The 25915-nt window shown below is 34.7% G+C and overlaps 1 protein-coding gene and 1 long non-coding RNA gene across 3 annotated transcripts in view; both read left to right on the top strand.

Moving 5' to 3' along the window:
- LOC123547388 (uncharacterized) overlaps positions 1–5283 on the top strand; it is a 31221-nt gene extending 25938 nt beyond the window's left edge. For both annotated transcript variants that reach the window (XM_045334441.2, XM_045334442.2), the window contains one exon: positions 1290–5283. In XM_045334441.2, coding sequence (XP_045190376.1) covers positions 1290–1300 — 11 coding nt within the window. In that variant the 3' untranslated portion in view covers positions 1301–5283. The remainder of the gene's footprint in view (positions 1–1289) is intronic.
- Positions 5284–8614: 3331 nt separating this feature from the next.
- Positions 8615–14623, top strand: LOC128559568 (uncharacterized). The gene is made up of 2 exons (XR_008372470.1): positions 8615–11776; positions 13562–14623. It is a non-coding gene; the product is annotated as an uncharacterized LOC128559568 (long non-coding RNA).
- Positions 14624–25915: the final 11292 nt, after the last annotated feature.

Genomic DNA, 25915 nt, shown 5'->3' with positions numbered 1-25915 from the left:
ATTAATTACACCCAGTGATAGTTCTAGTTTTCCACGATATACAGTATGTCACCATCTAGCATCAAAATAGTCGAGCTGCTGTCTCCTATGACGACTATTGTTGTGACATAGGCAAACTGTTAATCCAATATTATTTGAGCCACACCATGAGAAAACCAACATAGGTCATTTACGACCAGCATGGATTCAGACCAGATCCATGCTGTTCCTTTTCGGTTTCTCTAATTGTAATTTGCTTTAAATGCGATCAGCATGGATCCTGACCCGACTGGGCGGATGCGCAGGCTGGTCTGGATCCATGCTGTTCGCAAATGCACTATGTTGGTCTTCTCATGGTGCAGCTCATTTCATGATGGTCTTTCGTTCAGATGTTGTGCAGAGGCATGGGGGATGTTTCTTATTTAATTACTGCTCATACGCTGACTGTTTCAAATCCAAACTTCTTTTATTTTGCTTTAATGTGTTCTGTGCCTTCTATATTTGATTCATATTGATACGGTTCTTGTGTATAGTAAATGAAGCTTTTATTGGTATACATTTCATTTATTCTGCCAGTAGCGTTAATTCAGAGTGAAAATGTACTCACGGCCTTATCACAATGAAATGAAATACATGTATATGTTTTACTCCCAAAGGTAAATTAGCTGATCTGTAGAGATTTATCTTCAAAGAGAGAGAGAGAAAGCAAATTTAGTGTTTTAGTCTAAAGCTTAATACAGCAATAAACGTAGTTTTACTGTAAGGTAGATACTGCATTTATATAGAAAATAAGAGACTTTCGTGGCCGAATTACTTAACCCTGAACGTTGTGGATACGAGCCCCGCAAACTGTACGCTTTCGGAAGATCGGCTTGCCCGGTTGTACATTTGCAAATAGGTTGCAAATAGGGCATTCTTCCACCACGCTATAGCTTAAAAGATTTCATATGACCTTACTATGATTTCCCTTTTAATAAATCATCTACACCTTTTTTACATTTAGTTTGTCAGACTAGTTTATAGTTCGACCGAAACTTTGTATTTCTGAAAGTTCTATCCCATTTCTTCAGGAAAACCTTTCTCCTTTTTAATACTGTCGTTTATTCAAGAAGAAACGTTTCAGGCCCACTGTGATTAATTTTTGACTGTATCATGTAACTTGGTCATATTACATAAAACACGTTTTAAGTATGTACGTGTCTTTATGTTACTCCCGGTTCTTTATCGACGGAAAGTTTTGACATTTCGGTCATTGACACTTCTTGGTCACGTTATTCCATTTGTCTAACAACATTTATTTTGTCTTTCAGAACCTGTTTAAAACGGACGAATACTCAAAACATTAGTTACCTAATCTGAAATAGCCAAGCTTGATGTTCGTGACTGACACAATAGAAAAAAATGGACATCATTGACAGGGCTACCTAGAGCAATCATCGCTAATGACCAGTGTTCATTAAAAAAAAAGGAATATTTTGTCATGTTTTGGTAATTTGTGTGTCGTGACTGATCATTATGTAAATGTCAGATGACGTGATAATGAAGGAAGCAACGTCTTATTCTCACAGATGATCTAGGTTTTGAATGTATTTGACATACTTATAAGCATTTAACTAGAGATTTTGTGTTGCTTTTGTTCCAGACAAAAGAGCTTTCACTTAAAAGAGAAACTGATAAATTCAATTTTATAAAATATTTTGAATTTATTGTTTCATTCCAGCTAACCTTGTTGATGCTTGATAATAATTGATATACGGTTGTGTTTTAACATGCTTAAATTTCCTCATTTTATGCATTTTATTATTGTATTACTTGCATTTTTTGTTCCGGTTGTTGAACATATAGTATTTGAACTGTCCATTAGTCAGCATGATATGGAAATCTTCATATTGTTTGGACATTCATATACGTCTTTTTACTTATATCTTTTTACTGTTCTTCAACACTGAAAAATATTTCAGCTACATCAGAACTCTTCCAGCAGTTTCTATCGAACTAAAATGAAAATTGGCATACACCATCATCATGAAGTGGATATGCGCAAATGTTTTAGACTTTTATGTCATTTCTTTTGCTTCTGCATTGTAGCCCTTTATGACATTGCAGTATTATAACTACATCATAACATTGTTAACTCAGCTCCTCCTACAGTTTCCAGTTGGATGAAAGATGGTGTACATCATTGACGTAAAGGCATTATAATTATGTGTAATCAACTCCTCCTTCAGTTTTCCATCCAATTCAAATGAATTAGTAAAAATCATCAACATTAAGTAGACAAACTCAGTTTTTAGCTCCACTATTCGGAGAACAGGGGGGCTATTCTACTTGTCCCGGCGTCGGCGTCCTCGTGAGCTTTCTTGGTTAAAGTTTTTCGGCAACCTTTGTTTTTCTGTCATATCTTTGTTACTGTTGCTTATATCTTACTGTAACTTCACATAAACATTGTCCAGCATACAAACAAAGTATGTGCAGGGGCTGGGCCCATTATACATAAGGTGAAGGTCACCAAGCTGTTATACTTAGATTATTTTTAAGGTTAAAGTTTTCGGCAACTTTTGTTTTTCTGTCATATCTTTGTTACTATCGTTTATATCTTACTGTAAGTTCACATAAACATTGTCCATCACACAAACAAAGTATATGCAGAGGCTGGGCCTATTATACCTAAGGTCAAGGTCACCAAGGTGTTATACTTAGGTTAATTTTTAGGTTAAAGTTTTTCGGCAACCTTTGTTTTTCTGTTATATCTTTGTTACTATTGCTTATATCTTAATGTAACTTCACATACACATTGTCCAGCATACAAACAAAGTATGTGTTGGGTCTTGGCCTATTATACCGAAGGTCAAGGTCACCAAGGTGTTATACCTGGAATTATATTCATGTTAATTTTTCGAAAACTTCGTTTATAGACATATCTTTGGTACTTTAAAAGATATTGACTTGAAATTAAACATATTTCTTTATAATCATCATGTGCATGTGTAGTTACAATCCCCATAACTCTAATTGTATTTTAAAAAGAATTATGCCCCTTTCATACTTAAAGTTTTTGGCAATCTTTGCTTTCTGGATATAACTTTAGTACGGTATAAGGTAATGACTTGAAACTTAAAATGTATCTTTATCATCATCCTCTGCATGTGTGGTAACAATTCCCATAACTCTGATTTGTATTTTTGACCAGATAATGCCCCTTTCATACTTACTTTTTTTGACAAAACTTTGTTTTCTGGACATAACTTTGGTACTATATAAGATAATGACTTGAAACTCAAAGTATATCTTTACCATCATCATCAGTACCCCTTCCTTACTTGACTTTTAACACCTCTGAATAGTAGGGTCATTTTATATCTTGGTGTATCTTCCTTTTAAAGTAGAGGTCTCTTATTGAGACATAAATTCATTTTACTGTCAAATCGCCGAATAGTGGAGCGCACTGTCTTACGGACAGCTCTTGTTCTGCTTTAGATCTACCACTTTTTGTACTTTATAGTATTATTCTGTGGGGATGTGAGTATGTGTGAAACAATCATTCTTGTTTTAACATTCAGGGAAGTCGCCATAATTTTATTCCTTAACTTTTTGATTTTAGAAGATACGATGAAATGAACTGTGCAGATTTGAATAAGTGTCTGCCAGTGGAGTCAAAGATTTTGTTCTGGATGTAAAAAGTTAAATATGGTGCTATAATCTTGCCTAGGTGAACACTTCAGTTTCCTTTCCTTTCGGAAAAAATAGTAGCTATAGAGTTGTATGAGCAGATATGACACGGACCGAATAAAACCACGGGTAGCGTGACTCTTGCTTTATTGTGTGTACCTGGATAAATATGTTCAAGTGCCAAATTAATATAGACTGAATTCAGACCGGAGAACTCCACAAGAAATACAGATTATGTTAACTGACTGCCGTTGCGTAATTAAAATACTGTTGAAAAACAGACTAAGTCTTAAAGCCCAGTTAAACAAGCGGCAAACAATATTAGCCTAACATGGTTCACCAGTCTCTGTACTCGATCTGATAAATAAGATTGGTCAGCAAACTGCCCAACGAAAATTTCGTTTTAAGGATGGTACCCTTGGGACTTACGTTCATGTAAATAAATACAAGAGCAATAACTGCATTTAAATTTTGGTTGTATTTCACGACTGATGAGAATAATTAACTGGAATATCATTAACAATCAATAAAATTGTTGTCGCACCATGTCCTTTTTAAATATCAATGTATTAATATGTTATACTGCATAATTAGGATTACATAAAACAGTTTTTATGCCCCCGAAGGGAGGCATATAGTTTTTGAACCATCTGTCTGTCGGTCTGTCGGTCTGTCAGTCTGCCCGCAATTTTCGTGTCCGGTCCATATCTTTGTCATCCATGGATGGATTTTCAAATAACTTGGCATGAATGTGTACCACAGTAAGACGACGTGTCGCGCGCAAGACCCAGGTCCGTAGCTCAAAAGTCAAGGTCACACTTAGATGTTAAAGGTCATTTTTCATGATAGTGTATTCGTGTCCGGTCCATATCTTTGTCATCCATGGATGGATTTTCAAATAACTTGGCATGAATGTGTACCACAGTAAGACGACGTGTCGCGCGCAAGACCCAGGTCCGTAGCTCAAAGGTCAAGGTCACACGTAGACGTTAAAGGACATTTTTCATGATAGTGCATTCGTGTCCGGTCCATATCTTTGTCATCCATGGATGGATTTTCAAATAACTTGGCATGAATGTGTACAACAGTAAGACGACGTGTCGCGCGCAAGACCCAGGTCCGTAGCTCAAAGGTAAAGGTCACACTTAGACGTTAAAGGTCATTTTTCATGATAATGCATTCATGTCCGGTCCATATCTTTGTCATCCATGGATGGATTTTCAAATAACTTGGCATGAATGTGTACCACAGTAAGACGACGTGTCGCGCGCAAGACCCAGGTCCGTAGCTCAAAAGTCAAGGTCACACTTAGACGTTAAATGTCATATTTCATGATAGTGCAATGATGGGCATGTCCGGTCCATATCTTTGTCATTCATGCATGGATTTTAAAATAACTACGCATGAATGTTTGGCACAGTAAGACGACGTGTCGCGCGCAAGACAAAGGTCCGTAGGTCAAAGGTCATAAACTCTAACATCGGCCATAACTATTCATTCAAAGTGCCATCGGGGGCATGTGTCATCCTATTGAGACAGGTCTTGTTTATTAATATATTGTATATATTTTTTTAATATAATCAAGTGTCCAAGAAATGTTGACATATGTTTTATTTTGAATAAAATTTACTTTTATTTTTCCTCTTGTTGCCTTAATCTATGGCCATAGTAATCTTAGAAATACAGTAACTGTGTTATAAATACCTTTATCCTATTTCGTGGGAAATTTTACTTTATCACCTGTCATGCAGAATTATATTATTAATAGTCTGGTGTGTTTTAAAATACTCAGCTCACATTTTTCGGGCCTCCAGGGCTTAGTGAACTGCAAAAGTATTTTCCAAACATTTTGTTTTTATTTTAATATATTTACATTTAAATTTTGAATACAACAAGAACGCAAAGATAAAGTTAAGATAACTGGAACGAAATACACCTCTGATTATACTTGGCACGAGTAGCGGTACTTGGCACTGGCTGCACCCGATATGTCCAACTCCGAAACTCTACATTTACTTTTCTGTTTTTAGCTCATCTGATTTTTTGAAAAAAAATGATGAGTTATTGTCATCACTTGAGCGGTTGTCGGCGTCGGCGTCGGCGTCTTCGTCGGCGTTGCCTGGTTAAGTTTTATGTTTAGGTCAGCTTTTCTCCTAAACTATCAAAGCTATTGCTTTGAAACTTGGAATACTTGTTCACCATCATAAGCTGACCCTGTATAGCAAGAAACATAACTCCATCTTGCTTTTTGCAAGATTTATGGCCCCTTTTGTACTTAGAAAATATCAGATTTCTTGGTTAAGTTTTATGTTTAGGTCAACTTTTCTCCTAAACTATCAAAGCTATTGCTTTGGAACTTGGAATACTTGTTCACCATCATAAACAGACCCTGTACATCAAGAAACTTAACTCCATCTTGCTTTTTGCAAGATTTATTGCCCCTTTTGGACTTAGAAAATCAGTTTTCTTGGTTAAGTTTTATGTTTAGGTCAGCTTTTATCCTAAACTATCAAAGCTATTGCTTTAAAACTTGCAACACTTGTTCACCATCATAAGTTGACCCTGTACAGCAAGAAACATAACTCCATCCTGCTTTTTGCAAGATTTATGGCCCCTTTTGGACTTAGAAAATATCAGATTTCTTGGTTAAGTTTTATGTTTAGGTCAACTTTTTCTCTTAAACTATCTAAGCTATTGCTTTGAAACTTGCAACACTTGTTCACCATCATAAGCTGACTCTGTACAGCAAGCAACATAACTCCATCCTGCTTTTTGCAATAATTATTGCCCCTTTTGGACTTAGTAAATCATGTTCTTGGTTGAGTATTTTGTTTAAGTCAACTTTTCTCATAAACTATCAAAGCTATTGCTTTAAAACTTGCAACAGTTTTTCACCATCATAAATGGACACTGTACATCAAGAAACATAACTCTATTCTGCTTTTTGCAAGAATGATGGCCCTTTTTAGACTTAGAAAATCATGGGTAGGACAATATTTCTATTACACAAAAAAAATCAGATGAGCGTCAGCACCCGCTAGGCGGTGCTCTTGTTAAAGTAAGGAATCACGACGAATACTTTAAAAAGAGTGTAAGCCAAACATGCCTGCAAAGATCATCTTTGGGAAATGAAAAATTGGTCTTTGTTGATATATGGCCTCTCAATACAGGTAAATTAACACAATACTTAAACGGGAAGGAAAAATAGCGGCCTTTATATGCAGGCTTTACAAAAGTGTTTTAAAAGACCATAAACCTAACATGTTATTGTGTAATAAGAACTGACATTTTTGTAAATGTTTTTTTCTGGTATGTCCAGACGCAATTTCCTGTAGCCTAATTCTGTTTCCTTATTTTCGTTTGCCATAGCGACTTCTAACAAGTTTCTATGTGACTAAATGCATTGTCAATATAGGAATAGCGGTATAACAGTTGGACAGAAACCAAAAGCACAATATCAAAACGTCGCAGACAAATCTGTCCCATTAAGATGACCAATGATAAATAGCAAGTTAGAAATTCATATACATAAATATACTTCGACTGATTTCTAAGATTTCTAGGTCTGAAAGCTATTTTGTATACTTTAACCTTTAGCCTGCTGGCGGCAAGTGATTCTGCCTTTGCGACCAGCGCAGACCAAGATCAGTATTCAGTTAGTAAATTTTCAGTGAACTCCCCTTTGAATAGTAAGTGATACTGCAAATATTGAATGTTTAGAATTTTAGCAGGGTAAATGTTAATGTTAGACGAAGGGGTTGGTGATACTAGTAATCTATCAACCTGCAGTACGTATAGTTGATACAACTTGTTACTTGATTGGCTGGTTGGTTGGTTAGTATCACTAGAGGTTCAAAAAAGGCTAAAAATTATTAGACATTTGTGACGTGCTGGAAGAAGCCTGTCGTCATTAGTATTCCTCTAAGTCAGGCAAAGCGTTACAGACGTCTTACCTCAGATGATAATTCTTTTGTACAGGAACTGGAGAAATTAAAAACTTTTTTTATCAAAAGAAATTATCCCATGTCAATAATTGATAAGTGTTTTGATAAAATAAAGTCAATGTCTATGGATGATGCACTAATTAGTAGTAAAACAGATGGCACTTCTAATAACATAAATCCTTTTGTATGTACATACAATCCATCTCTACCTAACATTGGGGAGGTTTTGAATAAGTACTGGAATTTATTACAACTTTCTAATAGGCAGAGTGTTCAGTACCTTTCTAAATTCAAGCCTATTGTTGCTTACAAGATACCTACTAGTTTAAATGATATTCTGGTTCATTCTTCTTTTACAAGAGCTAGTAGGTATGGTCAAATTTCTAAATGTAATAGAGCTCGCTGCTCACATTGTTCAACTATAAATGAATCTAATTTTTTTACATCTTCTGCAACTTTGAAAAACTACACTATTAGAAAGAGTCTTTCATGTAGTTCCAAAAATGTAATTTATGTTATCACATGTAAAAGGTGTAATTTTCAGTATGTTGGACAGACCAACCAGATGTGCTCTAAACGCATGAATAGTCATCGTTTTGATATAAACCATTATCCCGAATCTTTGACTATTGTTTCTGAACATTTTAATTCCAACCTTCACACAATTGATGACTTTTCATTCATGCCCATAGAACACATAAATGGTGATTGGAAACGTCTTCTGAGGGAGACTTACTGGATGCATGAGTTAGACACAGTTTATCCAAATGGAATGAACTCAAAATATTTATACTAATAATTAATTTAAGATTTTTAATCTTTATGTTTTACATTTCTTACATTTTTCTCTGTATAATCAGTCAATTCTATAGACTACTTTTGATATATAAAATACAGTAATAAGCATTATAAATGTTCAAGTTTTTCCAGACTTTTAATATCCTTTTTGCTATCTGCATTTTCTCTGGAAATAATGTATCTTCATAGATCCTTTACATTGTGCATTTCTGTATAATATGTATAATGTTTTTGAATGTTAAATTACGCCATGCTGTTGCATACGTTTTGATGTCGTTGTTATGACGTCATGTTCCACATGACGTCATCAACGTTATTGCTTGTAAACATTGTACCCCTGATGAAGGCATTGAAAGCCGAAACTAGTTGGAAATAAATTAAAAACCACTTTGAAGTTGTTCTTCCATTTTCAATTGTAGTATATTGTCATTAATTTATCAAATAATTGGCTGTTAAGGAGTTTAACTGACACGATGTAAAAAGGTTTGCTGCGTCTGGTTTATTTGCATTTCAATTACCATGGACGTGGTTATTTTCTTTTATCGCGAGATTCTTGATTAGCTACAATACAAAACACATCTGACACCTCTTCATATAAATGACATACAACTATGTTTCCATATGCCATCAATCATTAATATTAGACAATATCCCTAAGAAATACTAGTAAGTAAGATATGCATGTATGAATAATTGTTCGCGATTCTTCTATTTTTTCATGTTTCTTAATGCTCGTAAAAGACACATTTGGGAAGACAGTTCATTGACTTTTCTGAATCATTTGATTTCAGATCTCTCACTGTGTTTGATTACTATCGTTGATTACCATACTACAGTTATATAGAAGACAAAAACGTTCATTTCGTGATTATGTAGCGAATAAACCTAGCATTACGTTCATGATAAACACTGGAATATAAGACAGCGAAACCATTGCAAGTGCATATCGACAAATAACTGATACCTTGTCATTTGTCGTAATTTGTATGACGTGACTGATTTTGTTGTAAATGCTAGATGGCAAGAAAATGAAGGAGATGACGTATACAAGTCCAAAGATACTCTTGTTTGTCTTGTGTTTGAATTTGTGAATGCATTTGATATGCTTTTACATTTGTTTCAATAGGGATTTGTATCGTTTGAGATGAAAGAACTGTCACCATAAAATGAGTTTGTTTTTCTTGATAATTGAGACAAATGTAGTTTTTATATTTATAATGGCATGGCAATAACAATAAGTCTGATAAGTCTGCCTTTGTTTGTAATGTTACTGACACATGTATTGTTTTGAACATAAATTGTACTTATTTCTTTCGACAAAGTTTTCTTATATACTTGTCAATTATCAAAGCCTATTGTAATTAGAGAAACCGTTAACGAACAGCATGGATCCTGACCAGACTGCGCGGATGCGCAGGCTGGTCTGGATCCATGCTAGTCGCAAAGCCACTATGTTGATTTTCTCATGGCGCGGCTCATTTTCGTTGTCGTTCGTTCAGAAGGTCAGTGTCCTTATTAGTTCTTGTTGCAATCGAAGTATGCTGTTATAGCTGTTATCATGTTGCGATGTTTAAAAAGGGTCTAAATGTTTTTCTACTATTACTTTCTATACAAAATAAGCAATAACATCTTTGTATCAGCATTTCCAGTCTTTCGCTGATTGTAGGGTGCAGTCGAAATTACCCTAAAAATATGTGTTTGACCACAATGCAAGAAAACCTGAAACACGTAGTAAATTTAAAAGCGCTAATATCTCGTAGGTAGACATCTGGAAATACTTATATTCACTGTCAATTTACCCGGAAGTTCAGACAAATGAAGTTGCTTAAAATCATCCACAGACGTTCCTTGCTACAGTCAAGCATCCATAAAGTTTATTTATCACATGTTTTTCAGTGAATTACCGAAGTATTAGAGTGTTTTCCCCTAACGACCTTGTTGTTTGTGTAGATTTGTAAACGACGTCAGATCACTTGATATCGTTGCACTAACGTTGAACATACGAAAATATTTACGTATTTCCCTTCGTACAAAACACTTAGTGACTAGCACTTAATTGTAGTTGAAAACACATGTAGCGTATTTAAAGTACAGGAAATCGTATTGTTTTTACAACTCTTTCCTAATGAAGGCACGTCTAGGTTAATTCGAATGAACGAATTTACACCACGTTGTTATCGTATATTTCCGGTTCAGACAAAATAGTTCTTTTTGTAATGCCAAATGGTTGTGTGAAACTACTTTGAGTAATCGTTTCTGCTGCAGTTGAAAATCTTCCATAAATTGAATGTCAAATACTCCTACAAACTGACATATATACCATGTTTATAAAAAACCACGGAGAAATCTAAAGAAAATTACACAATTTCAAATTCTAAAGAAAATACTGTGTTTATGTTAATTTAAAGGATTAATAAATCTGTTTAAAGTACAAGAGATCATGTTGTTTATATCAACACGTAAAAACAATTCTGTTATTGTCAGGCATCTCAGTGTAAGCTAATTCGCAAGAACGAATGTATAGCACGTGTCTAAATTTATTACGATATTTTCTAGACACTGAAACAAAACAGAGGTCTGAAAATGACATCACAAATGCTAAATTTTGTTAAATCGGTCAAATTATTGCAGAAACACTCAGTTGACTTTAGGAACGTCTAGAAATGCGACCTGTTCTGCGAAATATTGACAATTCATTTACATTACAGGATATTATTCTGACAGTTTATGCGGATGTTGTTGTTTATTTAGAAACACATCAGTTTGTAGTGCATGCTTTCCTTACACACACAATAATAAATATTTACAACACTGAAGTTGGCATAATTGCGTATTAATGTAAAAAATATGCTTGATAAGGGGATGAATGGGTGCTGGTCGTCTGTCGCACAAAGTTAATATTTTTACACTTTAGATAGCGTCAACATTTTTAAGCAGTTGTGTGCAAACTTCAACACGATCTCTAAGCCTGTAGGATTTTAGTCAGATAAGATTTGTAAATCTTACCGTTAGTTCAAGAGTCACGGTCCTTGATTTGTAAAACAGATACCATTTTTTCAATCAATTTGGATATACGCTAGCATTTCTCCACCAATCCTGATGACTTTTCATCAAATTACCCGAAAGACAATATTTTAACCACGTTTCATTATAAGCCCGATAAAATCAGGTAGTCTAGAGTTATATGCCCTTACTCAATATCTATGTATATATATTCATATCAATATTTATATTTCAGAACCCTCAGTGAGTATATATACCAGTGTGGTCCGCAGTATCTGGAGGAACTAGTCATATCAAAGATGCAATGATTAGGGAATCAGACCTGATTTTAGCAGGCTACTATGTGGACGTGGCTGCTCTAGCTACCAACGATACGTGTATTGGTAAGTAGCCCGTCCGCTTAGCTCAGTAGGAAAAACACAGATCTACGGATCGCGGGATCGTGATTTCGATCCACGGGCGAGGCGTATGTTCTCGATTTGATTAAAAACATTGTGTTCGAAATCATTCGTCCTCCTTCTCTGATTCGTGTGAGGGAAGTTGGCAGTTACTTGTGGAGAAAAAGTATGTACTTGTACAGAATCCAGGAACACTGGTTATGTTAACTGCCCACCGTTACATAACCGAATTGCTGTTGAAAAAACGGATTTAAATCCAAAACAAAACAAATGTATTGGTAAATAAGTGACGACGCAAGTTAGCCTTTTAAGGTGTATTTCTAAAATCACACTTTGGAACTGCAAGTTATATTTTTAAAATATTTACATTTATGCATAATTATTATGTTTGTTGGACCAAACCCTATTAAATTAGATTTCGAAATTGCTTACAATCACCGTATCGTGTAGGTCCGCGGAGTGTAGACTTTTTCCTGACAAATCTTAGAAGAGTTACAAAGTGTTTTGTTTCCTCCATGGGGGAATTAATTTCCCCAGTGATTGTTCTAGTTTTCTATGATATACAGTATGTAACCATCCAGCATCGAAATAGTGGAGCTGCTGTCTCCTACGACAACTATTGTTGTGACAAAGTCAAACTGTAAATCCAATATTATTTGAGCTGCACCATGAGAAAACCAACATAGTGCATTTGCGACCAGCATGGATCCAGACCAGCCTGCGGAGGATACATACTGTTCGCTAACTGTCTCTCTAATTGCAATAGGCTTTTAAAGCGAACAGCATGGATCCTGACCCGACTGGGCGGATGCGCAGGCTGGTCTGGATCCATGCTGGTCACAAATGCACTATGTTGGTGTTCTCATGGTGCGGCTCATTTATGATGGGCTTTCATTCAGATGTTGTGCAGAGGCATGAGGGGTGTTGCTTATTTAATTACTGCTCATACGCTGACTGTTTCAAATCCAAACTTCTTTTATTTTGTTTGAATGTGTTCTATGCCTTCTATATTTGATTCATATTGATACGGTTCTTGTGTATAGTAAATGAGGCTTTTATTGGTATACATTTCATTTATTCTGCCAGTAGCGATAATTCAGTTAAAATGTACTCACGGCCTTATCACAATAAAATGAAATATATGTTTTACTCCCAAAGGTAAATTAGCTGATTTGTAGAGATTTATCTTCAAAAAGAGAGGGAGAAAGCAAATTTAGTGTTTTAGTCAAAAACTTGATATAGCAATACACGTAGTATACTGCATTTATATAGAAAATAAGAGACTTCCGTGGCCGAAGCACTTAACCCTGAACGTTGTGGATTCGAGCCCCGCAAACTGTACGCTTTCGGAATATCGGCTTGCCCGGTTGTACATTTGCAAATAGGTTGCAAATAGGGTCTTCTACCACCATGCTATAGCTTGAAAGATTTCATATGACCTTACTATGATTTCCCATTTAATAAATCATCTACACCTTTTTACATTTAGTTTGTCAGACTAGTTTATAGTTCGATCGAAACTTGGTATTTCTGAAAGTTCTATCCCATTTCTTCAGGAAAACCTTTCTCCTTTTTAATACTGTCGTTTATGTGCTTAATTCTTGACTGTATCATGTAACTTGGTCATATTACATAAAACACGTTTTATGTATGTACGTGTCTTTATGTTACTTCCGGTTTTTTATCGACGGAAAGTTTTGACATTTCGGTCATGGACACTTCTTGGTCTCGTTATTCCATTTATCTAACAACATTTATTTTGTCTTTCAGAACCTGTTTAAAACGGAGGACAATTACTCAAAACAAAAGTTACCTAATCTGAAATAGCCAAGGTTGATGTTCGTGACTGACACAATAGAAAAAAAATAGGACACCATTGACAGGGCTACCTAGAGCAATCATCGCTAATGACCAGTGTTCATTAAAAAAAAGGAATATTTTGTCATTTTTGGTAATTTGTGTGTCGTGACTGATCATTATGTAAATGTCAGATGACGTGATAATGAAGGAAGCAACGTCTATTCCCACAGATGATCTAGTGTGTGAATGTATTTGACATACTTTTAAGCTTTGTACTAGCGATTATGTGTTACTTTTGTTCCAGACAAAAGAACTTTTACTAAAAAGAGAAACTGATAAATTCAATTTTATGAAATATATTAAATTTATAGTTTCATTCCAGCTAACCTTGTTGTTTGATAATAATTGATATACAAATTGTGTTTTAACATGCTTGAATTTCCTCATTTTATGCATTTTATAATAATTATATTACTTGCATTTTTATGTTCCCGTTGCCGAAGACCCGACAAGCATATAGTATTTGAACCATGAAATGGAAATCTTCATATTGTTTGGACATTCATGTACGTTTCTTTTAGTTTTGTCTTTTTCTGTTCTTAAACACTGAAATATTTCAGCTACATCAAAACATGTTGTACTCGACTCCTTCTGCAGTGTCTGTCGAACTAAAATGAAACTTGGCATACACCATCATCATGAAGTGGATATGCGCACATGATTTTGGAGACTTTTATGTCATTTTGTTTTGTTTCTGAAGTTATAGCCCTTTATGATATTGAAGAATTAAAACTACATCATAACATTGTTAAATCAACTCCTACAGTTTCCAGTTGGAATGAAACATGGTATACAACATTGACGTAAACGTCTTGCGCATATTGTCGGGCACTATAATGCCTGATATTTTATTCTGGAGTAATGACCTTTTTTTATCAAAATGAGTATTACAAGCATTGTAATTGTGTGTAGTCAATTCCTCCTGCAGTTTACCATCCATTTCAAATTAAATAGTAATCATCATTTAGTAGACATATGTAGTTGTTCTGCTTTAGTCCTACCACTTTTTGTACTTTATAGTATTATTCTGTGGGGTGTGAAACAATCATTCTTGTTTTAACATTCAGGGAAGTCGCCAGATTTTTATTTCTTAACTTGTAGATGTGAGAAGATATGATGAAATTAACTTTGCAGATGTGAGTAAGTGTCTGGCTGTAAAGTGGAGTCAGAGAACTTGTTCTAGATGTAAAAACCTAAATGTGGTGCTATACGTTTGCTCAGGTGAACATTTAAGTTTCCGTTTCTGTCGTAAAAAAGTAGCTATAGAATTGTATGAGTAGATATGATACGGACCTAATAAAACCACGGGTAGCGTGACTCTTGCTTTATTGCTTGTACCTGGATAAATATGTTCAAGTGCCAAATTAATATAGATTGAATTTAGACCGGAGAACTCCACAAGAAATACAGGTTATATCAAATGACTGTAATTAAAATACTGTTGTTAAAACAGAATAAAGCCCAGTTAAACAAGCGGCAAACAATTAATAAATGTTCACCAGTGCCTGTACTCGATCTGATAAATAAGATTGGTCAGCAAACTGCCCAACGAAACTTTCGTTTTAAGGATGGTACCATCGGGACTTACGTTGATGTAAATAAATACAAGAGCAATAACTGCATTCAAATTTGATTTTATTTCACGACTGACGAGTATAATTAACTGGAAAGTCATTGAAAATCAATATAAATTGTTGTCGCACCATGTCCTTTTTAAACATCAATGTATTAATATGTTATATTGCATAATTAAGATAACATAAGACTTAATTTTATTAATATACTATATATCTGTTTTAATATAATCAAGTGTCTTAGAAATGTTGACATAATTGTTTTATTTTGAATAAAAGTTACTCATTTTCCTCTTTGTTGTCCTAAATTATGACCATAGTTGTCTTGGAAATACAGTTACTGTGTTATAAATACCTTTAGCCTATTTCGGGTGAAAATTTACTTCTATGAAATGCAGTGACAATCTAATAGCAGAAATATGTTCTTGAAAATTTGAACTGTTTGTTAAAAGCTATACCATCATCCAGGTGCATCGAAGAGCTCTTAATGTATTTAAAGATTTCGGGCTTCTGGGGCTTATTGAACTGCATAAAGTATTTTCCAAACACTTTATTTTCATTCTTTTATTATATTTACATTTAAAGTTTGCATACAACAACAACTAAAACAAAAAAAAAAAACAATTTAAAGAATTGGAGTGAAAAACAACTCTGATTATACTTGGCACGAGTAACGGTACTTGACACTGGTTGTGCTTAAAATGTCAAATGCCAAACAAATTCAAATTTACTTTTCTGTTTTAAAAGTAAGGAATCACGACTAATACTTTAAAAATTCCAAGAGTGTAAGCCAAACATGCCTGCAAAGATCATCTTTGGGAAATGAAAAAGTGGTCTTTATTGATATATGGCCTCTTAATACAGGTAAATTAACACACTACTTAAACGGGAAGGAAAAACAACCGCCTTTATATGCAGATTTTACAAAAGTGTTCAAAAAGACCATAAACCTAACATGTTATTGTGTAATAAGAACTGACATTTTTGTAAATGTTTTTTTCTGGTATGTCCAGACGCAATTTCCTGTAGCCTAATTCTGTTTCCTTATTTTCGTTTGCCGTAGCGACTTTTAAGAAGTTTCTGTGTGACTAAATGCATTGTCAACAGTTGGACAGAAACCAAAAACACAATATCAAAACGTCGCAGACAAATCTGTCCCATTAAGATGACCAATGATAAACAGCCAGTTACAAATTCATATACATAAATAAACTTAGGCTGATTTCTAAGATTTCTAGGTCTGAAAGCTATTTTGTATACTTTAACCTTTAGCCTGCTGGCGGCAAGTGATTCTGCCTTTGCGACCAGTGCAGACCAAGATCAGTATTCAGTTAGTAAATTTTCAGTGAACTCCACTTTGAATAATAAATGGTACTGCCAAAATTGAATGTTTAGAATTTTAGCAAGGTAAAAGTTTATTGTTAGATAAAGGGGTTGGTGATACTAGTAATCTATCCACCTGCAGTACGTATAGTTGATACAACTTGTTACTTGATTGGCTGGTTGGTTGGTTAGTATCTTTGGAGGTTCCAAAAAAAGGCTCAAAATTATTAGACATTTGCGACGTGCTGGAAGAAGCCTGTCGTCATTAATTTATCAAATAATTGGCTGTTTAAGGCTTGCGGTGTCTGGTTTATTTGCATTTCAATTACCAAGGGCGTGGTTATTTTCTTTTATCGCGAGATTCTTGATTAGCTACAATACAAAACACACCTGACACTTCTTCAAATAAATTAGATACAACTATGTTTCCATATTCCATCTATCATTAATATAAGACAATTTGCCTAAGAAATACTAGTAAGTAAGATATGCATATATGAATAATTGCTCGCGATTCTTCTATTTTTTTCATGTTTATTAATGCTCGTTAAAGACACATTTGGGAAGAAAGTTCATTGACATTTCTGAATCATTTGACTTCAGATCGCTCACTGCCTTTGATTACCGGCGTTGATTACCATACTGCTGTTATATAGAAGACAGAAAAAACGTTCATTTCGTGTTTATGTAGCGAATAAACCTAGCACTACGTTCATGATAAACACTGGAATATAAGACAGCGAAACCATTACAAGTGCATATCGGCAAATAACTGATACCTTCACATTTGTCGTAATATGTATGACGTGACTGATTTTGTTGTAAATGCTAGATGGCAAGATAATGAAGGAGATGACGTATACAAGTCCAAAGATACTATTGTTTGTCTTGTGTTTGAATTTGTAAATGCATTTGATATGCTTTTACATATGTTTCAATAGGGATTTGTATCGTTTGAGATGAAAGAGCTGTCACGATAAAATGGGTTTGTTTTTCTTACAATTGAGACAAATGTAGTTTTTATATTTATTATGGCATTGCAATAACAATGAGTCTGATAAGTCTGCCTTTGCTTGTAATGTTACTGACACATGTATTGCTGTGGACATAAATTGTACTTATTTCTTTCGACAAAAGTTTTCTTATATACTTGTCAAACGTTTGACTATTGATTAATATAGTAGAAAGTAATTTGAAATAAGGCACTGCCTCAATCGGGAATCGATGTGTTTTCAAATTACCCCATAAGATTTGAAAAGAACTGTCTAATGACAGCATCGAGTCCGTATTATTTTAAAGGTAGATTTTGGAATAAAAACAACACGTACCCATATGTGTACTGATGTACAAGACGTTGCGGTTCGGACAAATTATGTGGACGCTTATTAGGCACAAGGATAAAGCGTATTCTTCCAAAAATCCAAAGTCAGACGCTCTGTGCACATGCCGGAAGGACACATTCGATAGTATATATCTCATTCGGTATATCGCATGTTACCGTAGAGGGGTCGATCCCGATTTTCGTCGCTTCGCGTCGAAAATCCGTAGGATCGATTCCCTATTACTGAACCCAGTGACTGTATTATCCTCCTCTTCCCCCTTATGACTCTATCTGTATTAGTTGGTGCGCAGTTTTGAACGCATGCTTTATCTGCTTTTAACATAAAGTTAAAAGACTTATTAAACTTTTAAGCGATTACGTTTACATTTTACTGCGTCAGCTACTCTTGAAGACTGCATACTCTTCCAAAATATGAGGGTGCTTCAAAAGGTTCTGTTACTGGGCCCATAAAAATGTAAACGAGAAAATATACCAAATTACCTACTCCACAATGTATTCCGCTTAACAGAAATGTATTTTGTAGACGCGATATCCATTGTCTAAAAGCATCAGAGTAGTCTGCCATTGGCATCTGTTTCAAGCACTGATTGATTGCGCTTCCTATGGCACTTTACCTGTCATGTAGACGGCCAGACAACATTTTCTTGCACACCGGACTGGCGTTTCCGGTGATTTTACCCATGCCGGCAAAACCCATCTGCCACCCCATGCCAGATGACTCTCGTGCTGTTAATGACAACTAGTGGTTCATGCACTGACAATATATTGTTTATGTACAAATACGAAAAAGCAGGTACCTTGATAGTTTCTCTTCGTTCCTTATAGTATATTTCTCGATTCAAAATACGTTAGTTTACCATAAGAACATAACGTTACGCTACAAACGATAAAACTTAATTGGAACTTTGTTATTGTGCGTAACGCAAAACATCATGACGTCACTTCTGCTTACGGACGTTAATTTCCAGCGCTCTACTATAAGAAAGAGTGCTACAAAGAAAATATTTCTACCTGTTATTTGTAAAATACGGTATGCAAGAAAAATAATCTGCCAGAATAAAATGCTAACATGTAGACGATATGCAAGAAAAAATATCAGTCATGTGTTTACGAATCGGATGGAAATATCCGTCCCTCGGCCACCTGCGCATGGGCGGTAATTCGGCAAGCCTCTTTACCGCCCAATGCGCAGGTGCCCTCGGGACGGATATTTCTATCCGATTCGTATACATATGACAGATATTATTATTCTTGAGGCTTGGAAATCGACAAATTTCGCATAGACTAAAATCTGGAGAGTATTGTGGTTGTTGAAATATTTTTTTTTTCCGCTGTGCATAAAATGGATGACGACACTACTTTTATGGGCTAGAGCATTGTCATGAAGGAGGAAAATGCATTTAAAAGCAGTACTCTGGCGCCTTTTCTCATAGAATTACTTCATGGAATTAAGTACTGTGTTTTTGTAGATACTGCTAGTAATAGATTTTTCTGTTTGACAGGGGATGTGCGCAACTGGACCACAAAAATTTAAAAGAATTGTATGCAAAACTTTTTTGACGCTTTTCTGACACTTTATTGTTACCAAGCGTTTTTTTCTCCCATTGCTTGTCAGATCGTGTTTGGGGTTCAAACTTATACATCCAAGTTTCAGCTCCATTTACTTGGTTTAGATAGTTTACTACCGTCGCAATTTTTTAATTGATTAAGCAATCTAGCCTTCTTCTGATTATGGGTCAATAAAGGAGGGACCTACCTTGCACGGACCTTTCTAAGACCTAAATACTTTGTATGAATAATGTGAACATATCCTCCTAAAATCCCGATACCTACAAGCTATTGCTTCCATAGAATACCTCCCATCTTCCGCGACAAGATATTTGACAGCATCAATATTCTTAGAGGTCAACGATATTTTAGGTCGACCTTTACGATAGGTATATTCAAGGTCATGAAAACCAGATTTAAATTCTTCTTAAATTTCCTGTAAACTGTCTTAAATGGCATATTTTAGTGACCATGTATATCATTTGTTTTGCTTGAACTTTAAGACCAGAACGCCCTTTGATATAAAGGCATGCATTTCATTTTTCACTGCATTCGCCATGTTAACACACAGAAAATAGCCAGTGTATATGACGTCACTATTTCAAATGCGTATAACTGTTTCTTTCTATCCCTATTCCTTCATCGAGTTTGTATAGGTATCAAAAACCTCTTTGCATGTATGTAGAAATTAAAGATGAAAGTTGTGTTTAAGCAGCCACGTACTAGGGATTAAATATCGTTTATTGTCTGGCCAAGAACAAATGAGACCCGACAGTCTTCTCATTTAAGGTTTAGGAGTATATCATCAGAACACAGAAATATTTGGTAAACAAACAACATCTTTACCAACAGTCTACCTGTCCATTACATGTTCTACCGTACTGTCCCGTACGTTAGGATACTTAAAGATTTTCTCAAAAAGTTGTCCTCCTTTAAAAATGACTGCCATTTGTAAAGAAATAGAAGAAAATAATTGCTGAAAACTATGTTCCACCTAGTTATGTGAAATTCAGTACTAGGACATCAATGCAAATGCATTAAAACGAAGATATGTAACAGCTCTTTAAAAAGGTGAGTTTTAAAGACGTTGAATTGTCCGAAAGTTCGGTCCTATTAATATGCAGTATTTTTCCGGAATTCAATGTGTATATCAGTAAATTGACAATTGTTTAGTAGATTAATATAAATGTTTATAATATGTTCAATTTTCAATTTTCATAAAAAAGAACCCTTTCTTTCTATGATTTGGTGTTGTTTGATTTTTTCCCCTCAAAATATGGGGCTAAAAACCACAGGTCAAAAACCATTGGTCCATTAGTGTCTTTCAGAGAAAAGCTGCAATGGTTATTTGTTAATTTGTAGGAAGTGGCTGAATTTGATGCAAATGTTAGATGACATGTTAATAATAGAAAAATTACAAGGTACTTCAAATATGAACTTATTCGAACTGTTGGAACATTTTGTACAGAGATTTTATGTTGTGTTACAGACCTGTTCTGCTAAAAATCAGTTTGTTTTACACATTGATGAGGTGAATTATTTTTATATTATACATGTAGGATTGAAAATCCACGTACACGGTACAAAATTGACGAAACACTGACAAAAGTGTCATAAGTTTAATGCATTTTGCAATGTTATCAAAATTTGTTTGCCTGTTAAATATATACGACTGATTTAGGTATATTCAGCTATTCAAATATGCTAAAGATAACAATCAGTATTAATAGGTTATAAGTATGAGGTTGCAAAATCCCAAGGGAAATAATAATAACAGAAGTACTCCCATGACATCTAAGTAAATACCGAGTTTGCGCTTTGTAATGTTTTGACACGTTAGAATAGATACAAAATATTCAGGAATAATTTTCAAATTTATCAGAATCTTTATCTGAAGACACGGCACAATATCACGCTGCTTATCTATCGATAATTGTTATTGTTTATTTTTCTTGACTTTTGGGGTCACCGAGTCCATTAACGCATCTTTTGCTCTCGCGAATTCTTGCAAGACGGGATCACATTCGGCGCAAAGGCATTGTTGGATCCAGTCTTTGGCAAAATTCGTTCGAGTAGAATACAACATTTGCAGATCAAGATACTGCTAATTATATATTGACCAAACTGGAAAATAATTTACATCAGTAGGTGCAATAACACTGATAAAATTGGAAATAGCGAGTTTCTACTCCTTACGGATAAAAAGACAAAATACTGGCGATTTATATGACAATACTATAATATTTTATAAATTTCTGGAATAATGCAGTTCAGAAAAACCAGAGTTTACATCAGTTAGTACTTCTATATCTTGGCATGCACACATAGGTATAGGAATTAGGATTCATATACACGGCGAATTCATGTACTATTGCCTTACCTTTTTATTGACAACACGGTCCGGTGCAGTTTCAGTCACAAAAGTGACAAGAATGCCGATGAAACAAGGCGAACCTTGAATCCACAAGTACATTTTAGGTTTAATAGTTGTATTTTATTGTAAGTTTTATTAACAGAACAGAAGTTTTATTTTCAACTTGTACACACGGTACCTCGTTGTACAACATTCATACAAAATATACAATCTTGCAAGATTTCTAGTATTAAGTAATTGTATGAATTTATGCATATAAGGACGTCTGTGAAGATACGGCTTGATATACTGGTTGTGTAACTGTACATATACATTACACTTTAGAACGAAATGGTACGCGTCCTCGGTATCACGTGACCAACAAAGCTGAAACAGTCTATCAGCTCTTTCAGTTCGATTTCTACCATGCCTCTCGGTCTCAATACGTAAGCTGTGCGCTGAAACACACATTCTCGTCAATGATTGGCGTAAAGATTTGGAATTTATGAAATTAAGATATTTACATGGATGAAAGTCCATACAGACAGTTCAAAACGCTATTGGATTCCTAACTGGCGCGCCACTGCTGTACATAACAATCTATGAGACTTTGTTTGAATTAAAGCAAGAAAAGTTTAGGATCTACGCTAGATTGGTAGTTCCAATCGTCCAGGAAACCGTACTGGCTTAGTAAAACCTAACCTTGCTGGCCCACTTTGTAGTATTCACTGTAATGTCGTTTATGCATTTGTTTATTGACACGTACTTAAGTATGATGTTATCTGTAACCAATATTTGATAATATGGAAGTATCTTGTAATGAATAATGCATATCGGGCTAACTCTCCCAAAACTGTTTTACAGAAGCTTAGATGTACGCTTTCTAGATCCATTGCCTTTGAAAACCCACAAACTGGACACGCATAGTTTAAGATAAGCCCAACAAATACATCAAATAGTTGCATAGATAAGAACGGACTGACCCCAAATTTGTTATAATTGCTTTGTAATGCATTCCTCGCTTTCAGCGCCTTTCCAACGAGGTCCTGGTTACGAAGAGCACCCCTTTTGCTGAATACAACAGTAGTCACCAGTATTGACAATATTCTTATAACTTTTTTAAACTATTCTGTAAGTCCCGCACTGAGTTACCAACTAAAACCATGTCGTCTGCAAACAGTAAGATTATTACACATACATCATAAATGATAAACCGGGCGAGTTCGTGTCTTGCAGAAATAGTTCCAAATCTTCTAAGAAAAGAGCAAATAATGCCGGGGTATTGTTGAGGCCTTGTCTGAGGCCAATGAAGATTTCAAAAAGGTCTGAACACGTATTGCAATTTTTAACACAATATTTAATCTACAGCATAAATCCTTGAACATTTTAAGTATTTTCCATCTAAACCGATGTTGTAAAGTTTGAAACAGAGAGTGTTACGGTACACAAAGTCAAAGGCTTTCTGTAGGTAGGTCAATAAATGCACAAGGCATCCTTAGATTCTGTGAAAGAATATGTTCTATTAAGCTGTGCAGTACAAAAGTTGCGTCAACCGTACTCCTACCCTTTCGAAATCCAGACTGGGAGTTCGAAATGAAATTATTATCCTCGCCTAGCTGTACGTATACTTGTGAAAAGTTTGCCTAAATTACTAAGCAGGGTGACTCCACGATAATTTTTAGGCGAAGCGATATTGGGACATTTATCTCTCGAAAAGTTGCATTATCCAAGTTGAAATCGCTGGTCTCGCAAAAGGATTCATTGTCATCGACTACAGTTGTTCTAATGTCGCTGAACAATTCTGAGAAATACGATTTGAACTGTTCTACCGAAATAGTGTAACCCGCAATGTCAGTTTTTTGCCTTAAAATGTCTCAAAAAGTCTCGAGGTTTCTTATTTTTTAACTCAGTTAGTTCGCGCGATTGTTTAAATATATGTGCACGTTTCCTTTTTTTCGTACAATATGTTTGAATCGCATTTTGCATCACGCAACTGAGTACTAATATATTCGCACTTGTATATATTGAATGTCCGCAACGCATTTGAATATTCAGTTTTTAGCCTTATACAATCCGCGTCGAACCATGGAGTACAGTCACTTGATTATTTACATTCAAGCTATTTACATATTTGCCAAAGGAAGGAAGTTCAATTAATTAATTTTACAATATAAAATCAGATAGGAATATATATATAACTGATGATAGCTTTAATTTCTAAATGCCATAGAAAATTGTAGCGAATATAACAGACGCTGTATTTATTAATGTTTTAGAGAAGCAAACTATACAAAATGCACACAGGTATCACATTAGCAAGATAAAGCCCAAAAGACCTTTTGAAAAAAAAATCATATTTAAAACACATACTTTTAATTTTTGTCGCAACTCAGTGTTTTGTTTTTTCTATCATTGTACTAAATAAATTTGATAAACTCTATAGAGCGGTATTATCCTATCAAAGTGAGCGTACTTTTGCATGACCTTGACTGTGCAGTTAAATCTATGAATTAAGCAGATACCTATATTCTCAATAGCCAATTAAAATGTAAAACTGAGCAAACAAAAACATATTTCACATTTGTAGTGTGACGAAAAGTTTCTAATACTTCGGGAAAAAAAGGTAACTATTTTATTTACTGTACCTTTATTTACAATACAGATCCTGTATCTAGAAGAAAGAATGCAATTGCTAAAAAGATATTCGTTATCCGTCGTTACGTGATTTATGTAGAGAATAAACCTAGCATGGCGAGTGTCCGTGATTTTATACAGAACTATAAGAAAGCGGAAACGTGGCGATTGCCTATTAGCACAACAGTAATAATTTGTCATTTGTCGTAGTTTGTGTGAAGTGAGTGATCTTACGAAGAAGGCGACAAAAGCAAGTTAAACGATATACGTGTTTTGTAAACGTATTTGATATTCTTTTACATTTGCTACAAGACGTTATTGTATCTTTTTAGGTGAAAGAGTTGTCACAAGAAAGCAGTTGGCTTGATTACTTAATCAATCAATCTAGTTTTGTGTTTACAATTACATGGCAATATTCAGAGGTCCCCGAAAACAAGTATACATCTGACGACAGCAAAATCTTTCAAAGTAATACTCATTTAATAGTAATTCTTAGTTCATATTAACTTTCATCTCTTGGTTGACTAAGATTATATTGATCAAACATCACTTTCACGTAATAGTTTATAACAACACTTAAAACAGTCATATATCGCGTTCAATATCCTGTAATCACAAGATTTGAAACTTCTTCCAAAATAACGAACATTTACTACAAAAAGTATCTTACCTTCAGGACAAAAATCGAATATAAAGAAAACTCAGTCGTTAGGGTCTTCGTCAGATGATTGCACTGAGTTTATAATATTAATTTCATACACCAACAGATCAGTCTGTTGAGACAGTGTTACACTGAGCTTTAAATGTTTTCTTAAGGAACCTTTCATGTACGTGACACAACTAATCTGATCCGTTTAAAGACAATGACCTCAAGATTTTGGCTAAAATGATCTTTCTTAAAAATTGAGTTTGGTCATTTTATAAATTTTAGAAAATGAGTTTTTCTTACTAAACTATCTTAAAATTTCCAAATCAAGAAAAAACATGCCCGAGTCGTTAACCGAACACGGGCTAACACGGCAATAAAATGTTTGGCGTTCTTGACCAATACACCAAGGAGGAATACTTATTCAATGAGTGTTAAAATTTTATATTTAAGACAGTTTACCTCCGGTATTCCGTTACAAACGCTTTTCATTTTTGAATGGAAAAAATAGTAAATACATTTAATGTCTTATATCTTTCCACAGCATATAATCTGTCAGTAACTAAGTTTTAAAGTCTTCTTGAGAAATATAGCTATAACTTTCTGATATCTACAACTTTTCTATTTTTTCTTGTTGTCGTACGATCTGGTGATCAGTGCCTTTAAAGTAAGAACTATATGTCTAATGGCGTAGTCATTGAACTGTTAAATACGCAAATGCCTGGAACAGGAAATTATTCGTCTTCTCACAGGAAATATATTCTTTTGTGTTTTCAGAAAACTCCTATACAAAATGTAATATCAATTTCACTGCATTTATTATGGCTGGAATATTTGTTCAACA

Source organism: Mercenaria mercenaria, chromosome 9 (assembly GCF_021730395.1).
Source record: "Mercenaria mercenaria strain notata chromosome 9, MADL_Memer_1, whole genome shotgun sequence".
Taxonomy (NCBI): Eukaryota; Metazoa; Mollusca; class Bivalvia; order Venerida; family Veneridae; genus Mercenaria; species Mercenaria mercenaria.
This window is presented reverse-complemented; position numbering and strand designations above follow the sequence as displayed.